The sequence below is a fragment of the Lissotriton vulgaris genome, chromosome 7, assembly GCF_964263255.1.
Source record: "Lissotriton vulgaris chromosome 7, aLisVul1.2, whole genome shotgun sequence".
NCBI lineage: Eukaryota > Metazoa > Chordata > Amphibia > Caudata > Salamandridae > Lissotriton > Lissotriton vulgaris.
This window is the reverse complement of record NC_141695.1, coordinates 1,624,018,363-1,624,034,127: the sequence shown is the minus strand read 5'-3', so window position 1 is coordinate 1,624,034,127 and position 15,765 is coordinate 1,624,018,363. Positions and strand designations below refer to the sequence as shown.

At 43.1% G+C, this 15,765-nt stretch overlaps 1 protein-coding gene across 2 annotated transcripts in view; it reads left to right on the top strand.

The window, feature by feature from the left end:
• Positions 1–15,765, top strand: part of HNF4A (hepatocyte nuclear factor 4 alpha) — a 400,042-nt gene that overhangs the window by 109,863 nt on the left and 274,414 nt on the right. For both annotated transcript variants that reach the window (XM_086932563.1, XM_086932560.1), the window contains exon 2: positions 7,408–7,479. In XM_086932563.1, coding sequence (XP_086788689.1) covers positions 7,408–7,479 — 72 coding nt within the window. The remainder of the gene's footprint in view (positions 1–7,407; positions 7,480–15,765) is intronic.

The window sequence follows — 15,765 nt, the reverse complement described above, 5'->3', positions numbered from 1 at the left end:
AGTTCATACATGTAGTATAGTTAGCAAGTAGAGGTAGAGCTGGTGTGGGGATGATTGGCCATGGCACAGTGGGGGGATTTATGGTTCATTGAGCAGGCTAGTCAATACACTGGTTGGGCGGGGGTAGAAAAAGGTAAGATCTACAATTCCAATACCTCCCTTGTTTGTACCCCATCCTTGTCTAGTTATCCATCCAGCCACCCTTGGGTCTTGAAAGTTAACCACAATACAATCCCCACCCAGACTTTTAGTTGTATACCCTATCCAATCTATTCTCCTTACCCCTATGATTAACCCATCGATGTCTCCTGGAAGAGGTCGATTCTCCCTTAACCAGTGCATGATCTTGTTTTTAAGCATCTGGAAGGTTTCTCTCTGTCCTATAGATAGCGGTGGAACATTTATAAGGACTGCTACGTAGGGGAAAGAATCAGGGGTAAGATTCACTGGGGGTTTTCTATGTGGTGGTTTTGTCAAGGGTGGTGGGATCGATTTGGAAACTATAGGAACAGGGCGAAGTGCAGGTTTGTTTGACACCAACTGGTTATTAATTGGTTGGGTTGGTACTAAAACTTTACCCGCTGGAGGACATGCATTAGCCCCTATACCAACAACAGGATTGTTTGGTACTAACTGTTTATTGGGTGCTTTTGTAGGTACTGGAACTTTACCCGCTGAAGAACTTACATTTTACAAAAAGGGGGTGGTGATGAACAGAGTGTCTGAGTTAAACAGACCACTCTTACCCAGTCCAAAGATCAGGGCTTGATCCATCACCGTTATTTATCTCACTGCCCCATCCCAGCTCAGAACCTGGCTATATGCAAATCAGTCTGTCCCTGGCCCAGTGCATCATGGGAACAGGGCAGACTAAACTACCAAGCCAATTCTTCACCAGAAAGGAGACAAGCTACCGGGGACCGGTTTCTGGCATTTCAGCCTTCTTCGGCCCGGCTTGCTTGAATCCTGATGGAGCAGTGAGAAAGGGACTCATGTCTGAGTATACCCTGCCACACCTATAGTGGCCAAAAACGATTTACAAAAAGGGGGTGGTGATGAACAGAGTGTCTGAGTTAAACAGACCACTCTTACCCAGTCCAAAGATCAGGGCTTGATCCATCACCGTTATTTATCTCACTGCCCCATCCCAGCTCAGAACCTGGCTATATGCAAATCAGTCTGTCCCTGGCCCAGTGCATCATGGGAACAGGGCAGACCAAACTACCAAGCCAATTCTTCACCAGAAAGGAGACAAGCTACCGGGGACCGGTTTCTGGCATTTCAGCCTTCTTCGGCCCGGCTTGCTTGAATCCTGATGGAGCAGTGAGAAAGGGACTCATGTCTGAGTATACCCTGCCACACCTATAGTGGCCAAAAACGATTTACAAAAAGGGGGTGGTGATGAACAGAGTGTCTGAGTTAAACAGACCACTCTTACCCAGTCCAACAACAGGGGATGGAATTTGTATTGATGTTGATTGAAGAACCACAGACTGAGCTGGGTTTATAGTGTTAGGAGGATTTAAAGCAGGGCCTGGATGTACCAATTCAGTGGGTTTGGGAGTTGTATCTACAATGGCGTTACTTGACTTGGATGATAGTGGGGGGTTAGTTTGTGGCCTTCTTCCCTTGTCTTGGGTAGCGTAGTTAGTATTACCCTGGTGCTTAGTACTTACATCCACCCTAGCATTAGTTTTAATCAATGATTTTGTGGAATAAAAGTTATCTAACGTTGCCTGCTCGAAATGGTTTAATCGATCAGAGAGCTTGGCAATTCGATCCTCTATCGGGGTAAGAATTAGTCTAAGCAGCTTTTCTAGTTCCGGGATCAGGTTTACAAGTGATGACAACTTGTCATCAGTTGGGGGGGTAGTATCAGGAGAGATATTCTGTTCAGAGACTGGGCTATCCAATGGAGCAGCGTTTCCATTCTGTACACTTTCTGTGCTATAATTTGCTCCAGTGGCAACCTCTCTAGTACTCATAGTTTTGTGTAACTTCCTATGCTTTTGAGGGGGTTTCGCCACAAATTTACATTTTCTCGGTACGGCAGTCCTTTTCCTTTTAGATCTGTGCTTGGGTTGAGCCAGGGTAACCTGAACACCAGAGTCAAGAAGCAACGTAGGATTAATATGACTCCCACTGGATTTAGTCAATTCAATAACATTGTCCTTATTTATTACATTTGTGGGTGCGTCAGATCGCTCATTTACGGCAGGAAGATTTACTGAAGATAATGGTGTTACCAGGGCGGGATATGTTTGAATAGAATGCTTGTCCGTGGAATTTTTAAGTAGTTCAATGGATAGTCTGCGCTCTGCGCGCCTCTCGGCCAGTGATAACTCTTTGTCAATAGATAGAGATGTACGGTTAAAAAAGAATTTATCCAAAGGACCAATTGCCAGTGGTCCGGTCTCGACCGGTGGAGTTGTCGAATTGACACTGACAATACTTGTAGAGGCAGACATTGCTCTACTTCACGCCAGTAGGGTACAGCGCTTCAATATCACTTACTGTGGAATGAACCGTTGGGCAGATATCAGAGGGCTGGCCCAGCCCAGCCTCTTTCGGCCCCTGATGGCCACAGACGGTCCCGCCCTTGTCCCGGGCTTCTCCCGGCGCGCTCCCGCTTAGCGGAAAATGTAATCAGTTTTATACTTGGTGCACCTATCCAATTGGTGGGAGGGCAGGGGGGTGTGTCCAGCGGGGAGAGCAGCCCAGGTGTGTTCAATGGGCGCGCAGGGGCTCCTGGACACTGGAGTCCCTGCCTGCTCGCAGCCCCGCCGACACTCTGCCCTGCCTGCTCCTCCTTGCAGCAACAGCAAACCCACGGTGACAAGCGCCTCCAGGCACACGGCGCAGCGGGACCCGCGAAGCGGGTCCGGCAAGGTTAGAAACGCTAGCAGCGCTAGCAGCACTCAGGGGCAAGGATTCCTCTTGGGTCCAAAATCCGATGGGAGTTCGAAGTTCAGCAACCGGCTTAGGTCAGAGTAAGGATTCCAGGGATTACAAGTGAATGCCCGCTTTTTCAGCAATCAGGCGGGGGGCGTGTCCAGCGGGGAGAGCAGCCCAGGTGTGTTCAATGGGCGCGCAGGGGCTCCTGGACACTGGAGTCCCTGCCTGCTCGCAGCCTCGCCGACACTCTGCCCTGCCTGCTCCTCCTTGCAGCAACAGCAAACCCACGGTGACAAGCGCCTCCAGGCACACGGCGCAGCGGGACCCGCGAAGCGGGTCCGGCAAGGTTAGAAACGCTAGCAGCGCTAGCAGCACTCAGGGGCAAGGATTCCTCCTGGGTCCAAAATCCGATGGGAGTTCGAAGTTCAGCAACCGGCTTAGGTCAGAGTAAGGATTCCAGGGATTACAAGTGAATGCCCGCTTTTTCAGCAATCAGGCGGGGGGCGTGTCCAGTGGGGAGAGCAGCCCAGGTGTGTTCAATGGGCGCGCAGGTGCTCCTGGACACTGGAGTCCCTGCCTGCTCGCAGCCCCGCCGACACTCTGCCCTGCCTGCTCCTCCTTGCAGCAACAGCAAACCCACGGTGACAAGCGCCTCCAGGCACACGGCGCAGCGGGACCCGCAAAGCGGGTCCAGCAAGGTTAGAAACGCTAGCAGCGCTAGCAGCACTCAGGGGCAAGGATTCCTCTTGGGTCTAAAATCCGATGGGAGTTCGAAGTTCAGCAACCGGCTTAGGTCAGAGTAAGGACAAGCCCTGGCTGGGAGTGTTAACCCCCCCCCCCCCCCCCCCCCCCCTCCCCAAAGTTTGGGTCTGGTGGATCCCCTGCTTCTGCCTATTATTTACATTTGTAGTGCGCTACTGTTACCAAAAGGTGTCCTGGGGCTAATAACCATCTGCCTGCAATGTGAGAGGGGGATCCGGGGTTGGGAAAGGAGAGAAGAGAGGGATGGAAGGAAGGGGTGAGAGGAAAGAGTCATGGGTAAACTGCTTAACTCTGCACCAGACCGCCACGGTTTGAATGCACCCTTGCTGCTCCCGGCCATGGCCAGGTGAGCTTCTAATGTGGCAGCGCGTATTCCTGTGGATTGGGAGGCCCTTCACAGAGGTTGACTAGAGATCTTTCTGATGTTAATTGCTGTATTTTGGTTATAAACTGGTACTGATGGGGTGAAATCTTTCCTCAGTATTACTGCGTTTAAAAAAATTCTAAATAATAAAGCAATGCTACCCCAAAATACGCAGCATCACAAAACATTATTTACATTTTCTGCTCATACAATTTAGTCAAGCCTGTCGCATAATTAGGTCCTCACCTTCCTCATAACCTAGAGGTTTAGAAATTTTTGTCAGGAGGGGTCCTTACGCTTGAAAATGTTGACAGGGGGGTCTCGGCATCCAAAAGTTTGAAGACCTCTGCCCTAAGTGCTCAATAACCCGTGGCTAACTATAATGTGTGGTCCAGATTTCCAAGGTGGCCTTTGTTCCTTATGCCTTTTGTTGTATCCGCAATGAATGAATGAAATGACATTATTTGCATAGCGCGAACAGCTAATTGAGGGTCCGGAGCGGCAAGAAGAGTAACATAGGGAGGAGGAGCGAGGTCATTATTGGCTGAAAAGGTAGGTTTTTAGGGATTTGTGGTAGGCAGATTCAGTTTCTATGCTTCTAAACTGAATTCACAGGCAGTTTCATATTTTGGCTGTCTGTACTAGAAAAGAGGTCCCTCCACGTTTTGTGTGTTTTTTAAACGGGGTGATATGAGGTGAGTCTTACTGGACTGTAGATTTCTGCATGGTTGGTACTCTTAGATTCTTTTATTCAGACAATGAGGCCAGCGTTGTGCATGGCTCGGTGTCCTAGAGTAAGTGATTTAAAGGTGATCCTTTGGCAGACTGGGAGCCAGTGCAGTTTGGTGAGGAAAGGTGTGGTAGGGGTATCTTTTATGAGGTTGAAAACAAGGTGCACTGCTGCGTTTTGGACTACCTAAAGACGGTGGATTAGGTATGCAGGTAGTCCCAGATACAAGAAGTTCACTTAGTCTAGACTGAGAGAATCATGGCTTAAACTACCACTTTGTGGGCCTCGCACGGAAGAAGGGATATGAATTTTCTCAGTGCCGTTAGGATCCATACACAGTTTCTGGCAACTGACTGGTTCTGGGTCTTGTAGGATAAGACGTTCTCAAAGATAACTCCCAGATTTTTCGTTGCCTGAATTGCTTGGGGAGGGGGGGTCCTTCCTTGGACCAAGCACTATTGTTTAACGCTAACAATGGGATTTCAGGTTTATCTGAGTTGCATTGTTATTGACTTTCCTTGAGCCAGCTTAAGACTGCTCTCATGCAGTTAGAAAATAATTCCTTGTTTGTGTCTGAGTTGCCCTCACAGGAAAAAACAACTGAGTGTTGTCGACATATGAAACTATAGTGATGCTGATAGACTTTACCAGGGTGGCAAGTGGAGACAATAAAACATTGAAAAATGTTGGGCTTAGTAAGGATCTTTGGGGTACCCCGCATTTGAGTGGTTTGGCCTTGAAGAAGGGTAGTTGTGTCCAAACTGATTTTTCTCACTCCTTTAGGTAAGAGGTCAACCCCTCTAAGATCATTGCCCTGATTCCACAGTTAAACAGGCATTGTAGTAGAATGTAATGGGGGCTGTGTCGAAAGCCACCAACAGGTCTAACTGAATGAGTGTATCATTGTGTCCATCACTGAGGGAAATTTTTAATGACTTAGAAATTTCCAACGCTATTTCAGTACTAATAATAAACATTATAGCTATATAGCTATCCCTCGCTTCTTCAATGGTGGTATTGTAGCTGGGGAACACCGTTTACAACACAACTTTTACCACGAACTACCTTTACCACGCAACTTTTACAACGCAAGTCGTTACAACGACTTGCGCTGGTGGGCGCTGTAGGATAGGGAATGGTTTAACTTACTATCCAAAACCTTCCCTACTATCCACGGGGACTGGAGTTGGAATAGTAAATTAAACTATTCACTATCCAGCACCCCCCCAACGCAAGTCGTTGTAACGACTTGCGTTGTAAAAGTTGCGTGGTAAAGGCATGCGTTGTAAAAGCATGAGTAGTAACGACATACATCCATTGTAGCTATCATCGATTGCACTAGCTGCTTGGATGACAGTTATCATCCCTGCTATGGGTGGTGGTGTTCCTAAATTAACATCAAATAATACAGTCGCTTATTAAACAATTTTCCTTTTTCCTATGCTATCATTAGAAGCAGGGCCATGGTTTTGAATCCAAGTGGAATCTGACAGGAGTAAATCTCTTGACAGTTTCCAGTGAAGTAATGGGTGTAGAACTGTTTGGGAACAGCGACAAATTCCATTGACATGAATTGTGAGCAGCCAGCGGTGACAGTTTCCAAACTCTGGCGTCTGAACTTAATATACTTGTCACTCTCCCTGATATCTTTTTCCTCAGAAGTCAAGTAGTGGATGTCATGAATACAAAGAAAATGTGTCTCACAGAGCCGTTTGCTTTCTATAAGTAGCTGTTGAAGGACTAAGGGCATGGCAGGGGGTCAACCTGGTGATGTCATTGGAGTTCAAAGTGTGCAGGAAGACACCTTTGCTACCCTTGGCTTTTTGGAAAAGGGATATTCATGCTAAGTTTGTGAATTTGAGGGGAAGCACTCACTTCCCTAGGAATGCCCACCTCCAAATGCCCACTCCCTTCCCTGGATGAAAAGTTACTCATACACAATACTAAAACACACTGGGTCATGCAACGCATGAGTACATCTGATTGTGATTGCAAGCTTACAGTCAATTTAAAAAGTGAAATTTGCACTCCTAATTCAAGTCATTTGTGTATATAACTCAAAAGCACATGAGTGCATAGTCTGAGCCCATGTGTTTTTTGGATGTAACCAGGCCAAAATTGAGTGGGATTGTAATTCTACTGAGCAAATAATGTTCTAAGATGACTGAACATTATTGTATGTAGTTCAATGGCATTGGAAGTGAGAAACATATAACATAACGAATATCTTGGAACTATAGAAAATACCATTCCAAGATGGCTGGCTCCCACTGTTGCCTTTGCCAATACTGGCACAATTTAACAAATCTGCAGTAGGAAACAACACGCATGACACAGAGAGACTAATATGCCAATCATTGTTTGCTCTGATGCAAACACTGCTTTGTTCCACTTTCTATTATATAACATGCAAACAACATTTTGCTCCGCCATTTAAAACAGTTGAAATCGTTATATAATGTGCCTCATTAATTCACCTCAGAATTAGCACATAAGAAGCAGGTCAGTGTATTTCAATAAGGATTTTTTTGCGAATCACACTGGGTTGGGCTGGATTTAGTTTTGGGCAATGTTTTTTTTTGTTTCCTACACCACACACCAGGCTGCTGTTTTTTTGTGAAAAAAACGATATTTATGCAATACATTTTTGTTTCAGGACACTTCCCAGCCATACCCACATCTCGAAGTGTTCCCGTTATAATCTCTGAAGAGAAATCAAAGTCGACAGGTAGTGTAACCCTAAATAAGTACATAAATGAAGATAATGGTGTCTGTTCAAACTGTGGTTTGTTTTCAACAATCTTAGGATTAGTGGAGCAATGTAAGCCCCTAGACCAAGTGGTGTCACAAAGAGGGACATCCTTTCCCTTGAAAACTAACATCTAGGGTGGAGCATGTGAAAACATTAGATTGATAACAAGAACTCATTTCAAGTAGCAAAACAATCAAGAGCGAAGGGCTTGCTCTCATTAAAGTACAATTTCCCAGAGTGGTTAAGTCACAAACCAAATGCGTTCTTGAACTACTCTTTTCCTGACTTTCGTTGTTTATTTGTTTTGTATAAATTGCACATATTAAAATTAACCAAAAGCGGTCAGGGAAATCCACAGCATGCTGCTGGACACCACTGAAAGACATACATTGATAATATTATTTTAACTAGCAATAGGTACTGCTGGATTTCAGTTATAAGGGGAACATTTGTATTGTTGCTCTTTCAAGCCATTGAAATTTCAATAAATTAGAATCAATATATGAATATTCCAATGCGTGCCTGTAGCAACCTACGGGGCCGAAGTATGGGGCATTGGAAATAGAAGCAGGAGGAAAACCCGTTTTGTAGAAAACTATTAAGTATGCCAATTTCTACTCCCAACTATATTTTGCACACCGAATTAAATTTACATTTTGTGTCAGACTTCATTAGTGCACGACCGGTGCTATTTTGGCACTCGGTATGGAGTAATAACTTGGCAACTTTGACACAAGACATAATAACCGATTGCCTAAGCTGTGATAGGGGGATGAAGATCCCATGGCTTTCCTATGTTCATAACAGTCTTTGTAGTATAGGGAAAGACATGATATTCTCCAATCCTAGCAATGTTAACATGGTGAAGAAAATTGAACTAAAGGAAGCACTATACGCACTTTATTCAACAAATAGACTTAAGATGGAATCTGGAAAAAACACAGTTGCTAGGTATCTGAATATGGAACTACCTGGATATCCCTTGGCTTTGTACTTAACCCTATCTATGTCTCAATGGGAAAGAAGCTTGTTGTTTCGACTAAGGGCTGGTTCCGTTAGATATTTGTTCAACTTTCCCCTGGGCCACCAATCAAGTTCAGACAAAATAAGCTGCCCCTGTAATGGGCTAAGCACCCAAAATGACTTGCACTTTTTCTTTTCCTGTAATTATTACCGGAAATATACTAAATGGTTTTTAATTCCATTTTTTTTTAAACTTAGACCAATTACCCTGGACCAATCTTACCAGTTGTTACCTGCACTAGACAATGAGGAGATAATCTGTCGCACTTGCACTTTTTTAAAAACTGCTGCCCGCGCTCGCAAAATGATGGATGGCTAACTATTGTTGATTGATTTATATTGTCATTTATTTATCATGGATTGTATACTTGTATATGTGCTTTTATGAATTCCTTTAATTCGAATAAAGATCTTTTGAAACTTGTATTTGGTAGTTGCTTAACTGGGGATCAAGACCACTTACTTACTTTTTGTACAATTTCATAAAATCATCAATTGGTGATACCCACACTGCAAGTCAATCATAGGCCTTCTCTAGGAGGATATAATACAACTGGATATTTAAATTGAGAACTGTGTGGCCATATGCCCCTTCTTTGGTATGTTGATATGTGTATCTTAAATATGCTATTTTACATGTATAGCAGCTTTGAGTACCATGTGCTTTCTAGAAGAGGATGATTTACATTGGAAAGAGACGATCTACATTTTTGGGTTATTGTAAGTACTCGTGGACACCCATGGTCCACTTTAGCCACTGCTAAGCATTTATGATTTCTAACCAAGAAGGACAATGTTTTTCTTTTGAACCAGCATGTATTACGACTGTCTTGAGATTTGCAATACATGTGTTGTTTGTAGAAAAAAATAGAAATACAATATTACAGAATTGTTTTTAATAGGGCTGTGAAGGTGCAGTTCCTGAATCAGCTTTGGTGGTATTGAATGGATACCAGAGGTGTGATTACCAAGATCACTTTTGTGGCAGTGCAACATTTAGCATCATTTACACCAACATTTAGAGTAATCGACTGCTGTAAAATGTAATTTTTACACATCAGATGCTATGAAAATTGGTGCAAAAATTCACCAGTGCAGACTACATAATCCATAAATGTTGCTGGAAAATTGCACCACAACCAAAATTGTCTATGTAATCTGACCTTTGATCAACGCTGAATTTGTAGCTCCATAATTAGTCCACATATTCCTTCGGCCCTACATATGTAGTCAATACAGCCAATTATGCTACTTTTCAGGAGTCTTAGGCATTGCATCCAGTACGTTTTACTGTTTTTGTAAGGTTACAATCGTTATTGGCTTATACACCACGGTTCCCATCGACTTTCTTTGTCTTCAAAAGATAAATGTTCTTGGAGGTGGTAGGATTGAGGCAGTCAATGGGTTCAAAAATTTATGTAAGATGTCCTTGTCCAAGAGGGATACTTGATAAGGGCATAGTAAATGTAGTGATATTGGTGAACCAAAAAGAAGCCATGACCTTCATAAGTCAAGGCTCTGTTTCTCAGTCTTGGAGTGTTATTTTGCTCCATCAAGGTCCATGATCTTGACCTCCCATTACATCAGAGGCACTACTTCTATTGACACTACTCCAATATGTCTTTTCAATGTAAATTGATGTGATAGTGACCATTTGGGGCACTTTCTTCTCACAACCTGTCCTTTTAGGAAATGTTAATATTTATTAGATTACATCTTCTCTGCCCAGATACTTAGTATGATCCATTTTTGATCCTCGCGTGCAACTCATGAGTCGAGTCAATATTCTGGACTTTAAGTATCATTTATAGTTGTTGAGGTTGGCACGCCATCCACCCGGGGTAGACATCATAACCTCCACCACTCTGAGGATTGCGAACTGTCATATTCGTAGATCTCTGCCTACGTGGTAAAGATCTCCATGCTTTCATAAGAGCTGCACCCATGACGGTAATGAAAGTTTACTGAGCAGCCACCATGTTTCATATGGCCATGGACACTCTGCGATCTTTTTGTTTCACAATACCAAGCTCTACAAAATGTGAGTTTTGTTTTTGAAAAGCACAAAACTAATGACCCTGACACAGTGGAGTTATCTCTCAAGGTGTGGGGATCTTTTTATTCTGTTGAGGACCACCAGCGTTGCCTGGACATCTGAAACAGGCAAAAAGTATCTCAGAACCTACAACTGCCCTCAGTGTTAATTTTCCACTGATAGTGACTGCAGGGGCACTGCCAGCAGAAACATGACAGTCAGACTGACTGTGGGCAGGACGTCGGCTTGACGAGCATGGACAGTGAGGATGTGGACAGAAAGAAAGCCTGTATGTGCCTGAAACAAATTCCCATAGTCGAGCCGTTTAGATTAATACAAATGACATTTCTACCCCATGTACACTACCCCAAGGAACAATGGTGGAGGATGGGTAGGGAAGGCTCATCTACATGCCTGCAGTGTAACACGAGCGCAGAGACTTCCTGCACTCAGGATAGGGTGCAGAGCTTGCAAAGATACTGGCATAAGATTGAGGGTGATCTATCAGTAGCTACACTAATATATATACACCTATTTTTTGGGACTTGGCCTGGTGATTGCTAAAAGGGGCATGCACTTGACAGACATGGAGAACTCTAAACACACCTAGGGGCAGATGTTCTAAGATTTTACGCCGTGTTTGCATCAATAAAGTGACTCAAATTGGCGCAAAATCTTTTTGTCTGATTTTCTTTCCAGCACTCAACTTGTTAGGTTCTGGAAATAATGTGAAAGTAACACAAAGCAGCTTTGCCTTACTTAGCGCCAAGGGGGCGTACTATGGGTGGTGCATGGACTTTCCCAGGCTGACGCTAAACCCAATTTACTAAATAAAGTAGACAGGGTTTAGTGTCAGAAAATAGTGCATGAGAAGTGCTTTTTTTCTCCTTTATTTTCTGACTTCGATGTGTGTTGCACTGTACAGCACACATAAAAAGTGGGAAAATGTTTAAAATTAGTCTAAGCATAGTATCTTTACTGGAAGGGTATCCTACCAGTACAAAACCTATGCTTGGCTCACAGAGACACCCTGGCATTACGGCACAAATGTGTCACTGTGGCGCCCGGCAGCTAACTACACCACTCGGGAGAGGTGTGGAGAGTGCTATAGTTCACTAGATTTAGCTCTCTCCTGCTCTCTCCTTCTCATGCAGTGCAGAGCAGCATTTGCGGCTACTGGACAGCACTGCATGAGAAATTGGTAAATCTGGCTCCTAGCCTCACTAAGTGGATGGCTAGCATTAACCGATACAGATTATTTGAGTTACAAGTTTGTGAGTATTGTGGCTGAACCGAGAAGGATGAACAGATCTGGGTGAAATGGCAAGACTATTATGAGGACAGAAGTGAAAATGTATCCTTTGCACGAAGTACTCGATGACCTATGTTCTGACCATATTTACATTCTGCAGTCATTTCATGTTCATGTTGATGAACTATGCTTTCTAGCAGATAATCATTGTAACTGCTCTGTTTTATAGACAGATTGCTCCAGAATATTTTAGAAGAAAATAAAATTAAAATAAAATAAAAAAAAGTTGAGGGAATTGAAAAGTCAATGGGCCCGATTCACAAAGGTAAATGTACACTTTTGTGTACGACTACTACTTTTAGGTATTCACAAAGGTAAACTTAGGCCAAAAGTCTAGGTTTATGACTTTTCATATTCACAAAAGGCATTTACAAGCAGTATTTTTACGTCCGCACTTGGGCGAAACCTACACACTCGGTACGGAATCTCTGCCCGAGTGCAGAGATTCCACTCCGAGTTTGGAGAGTTCACGCCTCACACGGAGTGTACTACTAGTAAATGCCTTTTGTGAATACCAAAAGTCGTAAGACTTTTGGTCTAAGTTTACCTTTCTGAATACCTAAAAGTAGCAAACTTACACAAAAGTGTACATTTACCTTTGTGAATCGGGCCAATGTTTGTCTAAGGGGCGCAGGTGACCACATCCTGGTGCTGGTTGGAGATGACCAATCATTGAAAGGTTGGCATACAACATGACCGCAATAGAATCCAACTTTTAGTTGCTAGAGATGCACCATACTCGACCTGCCTAAATATCTTTGTTATCGTGGTATTTATACTGCCTCAGGAATTACATGTATAATTGCTTTATCTGTGTTTCGCCTTTCTATATGATAACATGAGCACTAAAAAAAATCTGGTAGGTATGATGTATATATTTACAAATTAAGCACTGGACACAATTGAGGAGAAATCCGCAGTAGTAAATAAACTCAAAGGGTGGAAATCGGGCGTTCCAATGCAAGGGTTGCCTTGAAAGTTTGGGAACTCCAACAAACATGAGCACTGGTGAACATTCCCATACTTCTCCCTGTCCCCTTTGCACCCTGGAAATAAATGGTTGGATATTTACTTGAATCAATATCTGAAGTAAATCCTCTTCAGAAATGGGAGGGGGGAATAAGTCACCTCCAAATGTGTTCCATGCAGAAAAAGAAATGTCTATTTGATCAAAGGGTTCTATTCACTCTGCATAGATTTCTACGCTATGTAGGACTCTGCAGAGCAGGAATAGGATCCCACTGGAATTGTCACATGAAATTTCCAGTAGTACACCTGGGGCCATATATAGAAGTGCCCCAGGGGTGCAACTGCCGTTTGCGCCCGCTTTGCGTACCCCCAGGGCACTTTGGTACTACAGAAGGGGCTGCAGATGCTTGTGCAGCCCATTCTGTAATACTGAAAGCGCTGGTGCACAATGAAGTACATATAAAAACTTCAAAAATGAGGAAAAAAGGGCATTTCGCCTCGTTGCGCCCTGTTAAGACCAAATTTTCCCAGGTCTTAGTTGTAGTGCAGCCCCATATTTACGCAAATCCTTGTAAATATGGGGCAGCGTCAAAATCAATGGGTGTTGCGGTGGGATGCCCACTGCAACACCCACTGCCCACCCTTTTCATTCTAAGCATAGCGTGAAAGGGGGCCTTATTTAGAAGGCAGCGTTAAGCCACGTTAAGTGGTTTAACGCTACCTTGTAAATAAGGTGAAACCCATATCGCCACCACATCTTCCAAAAAAGTGATGTTATGGTGGCGATCGGGGCTTGTAAATATGCCCCTTGCTTTCTTATATCCCTTTAATTGAATTCTTACTGCCTTGCTGTCAATTGTAATAAAAGGGAATTTGAATTTTGCATTTCATTAACCTTATTGTTTGATTTAGTGGCTTAGTTGTTTACCTTTCATCCAGGATTTGCCTCTTGACCAAAACAAATGTTCTCTGTAAAGAACACCTTGGAGTAATGTCAGTGCTACATCAAAAACCTATTTAAAAACATACAAGCACAAAAATGATTGAATTCAAGGAAGTAGCTGGTTTGAGACAAGAGAAAAGAGAATAGAATGTATGCCACATGCCATGAAAAGTCTGGAATCTTAAATGGGTAAGGAAAGTGTGCTGCATGACTACCAAAGACTAAGAAAGAAAAAAGAAAACTGGTTTTATGGTTAGATGATTAAGAAATGTAGGGCCTAATTTGTAGTTCAGAGAATGGTCATTACTTTGTCAGGGCGGTGGTACTCTGTTTTCCTGATGAAACAACAGTTCTCTGAATTTACAGATGTCCACAGGCCCAGCAGACATATCTTACCATTGGCAGGAACTGCCTTCACAGAGGTTTCTGTCAATGTATTAAAACTTTGACAGCAGCTCCATCAAATAACGGTAACATCTGTCAAACTTTTAACATGTTTTTGTATTTTCAAAAAAATAATTCTGCATTGGGCCTTATTTCTCATGGTGTGGAGGTCATTTTGCAGTTTGAACTGGTCATTAACTCCAGGTTTAACCGACAGTGACAGACAGTGAAAACTGGTCATTCGACCACTCTCTCTAAATTGCGCAGGCCATTGAGTGTCCATCCCTCTGACAGCCTTCACTCGGTTGGCTCGATGGAGGAGTATGTCAATGAAAGAAATTGAGTAGTCTCACTCATTGACATACCTGACATACTGACATATTGACATGCTCATCTGTAAATCAGGTGGAAGGACCGTAAGTCGCTGTTGCAACTGGGTACCCTCTCCTCTAAACTCTAAGGGCCAGATGTATCAAGGCTTTTGCGACTCGCAAAGGCCAAAATTCACAGAATTTCGGCCTTTGCGACTCGCAAACGGCCTTTTAGCATGATTTGATATGTATCAAATATTCGCAATTTAAGGAATCGCTAAAAATTGCGATTCCTTATTTTGCCATAGCATTTAAGGAATCGCAATTTTTGCGATTCCTTAAATGATATGTATGTAACTATTTGGAATTGCGAATTTGTGTTAAGAAATCGCAAATTACCACCAACTTGTAGTTGGTGGTAATTTGCGATTTCTTTTAAAAATGCCCTATTTGGCTATTGTGAGGGTGGCATGTGACACACATACATCCCCATAGGGCATGTAAGTGTGCCACATGCACACACATGGAAATTTCAGGGGTGTAGCAGGGTGTCTTTGAGACACCCCTGCACCCTTGAAATAATTCTCAAATTGCGATTAGCAAATTGCGAATTCGCAATTTGAGAATTATTGCACTATCATTCCTATGGGCCTACTGGCCCATAGGAGTGCATTGGAAATTTTTCTTTGTTTGCGAATTCGCAAAATGCGAATTCGCAAATAAAGAATAATAAGAAATCGCTAAAAAATAGCGATTTTTTACATACATTCCGTTTTGCGAATTCTAAATAGCGATTCGCAAAAAAATCGCTATTTAGGATTCGCAAAACGGAATCTTTATACATCTGGCCCTATATCATTCCAAAACTATTACAAATGTACCACTAACATCAATCACACTGCAGTTATCATGCAATACTGAGAAAGGCAAACTCTGGATAATACATTTCAGGCAAAGTGATAGTGTAATTTTCTAGTTATCATTGAATAAATGAGTAGCAATACATTGATAGCACAACCTACACTTGGTGTAATAACTTTCATTTAAGTCTGTTGCTAAAAACAGAGGAAACAATTTTGCAACTTAAGGATCTTACAGTAATTAAAAGATCAGTGACAAGATTTATGAATGCTTTGAACCAAAGGTAACGTGAGGCAGAGCAGCATAATTCACAGTGGCAAATCCGCCTTGCACCATTTTGCACCATGGGGTGTTCCTTTGGGTGGATCATAGCCAATGCCTATAGATTTTGACAGATAGTCAAAATCTACAAGGGTTACATGAG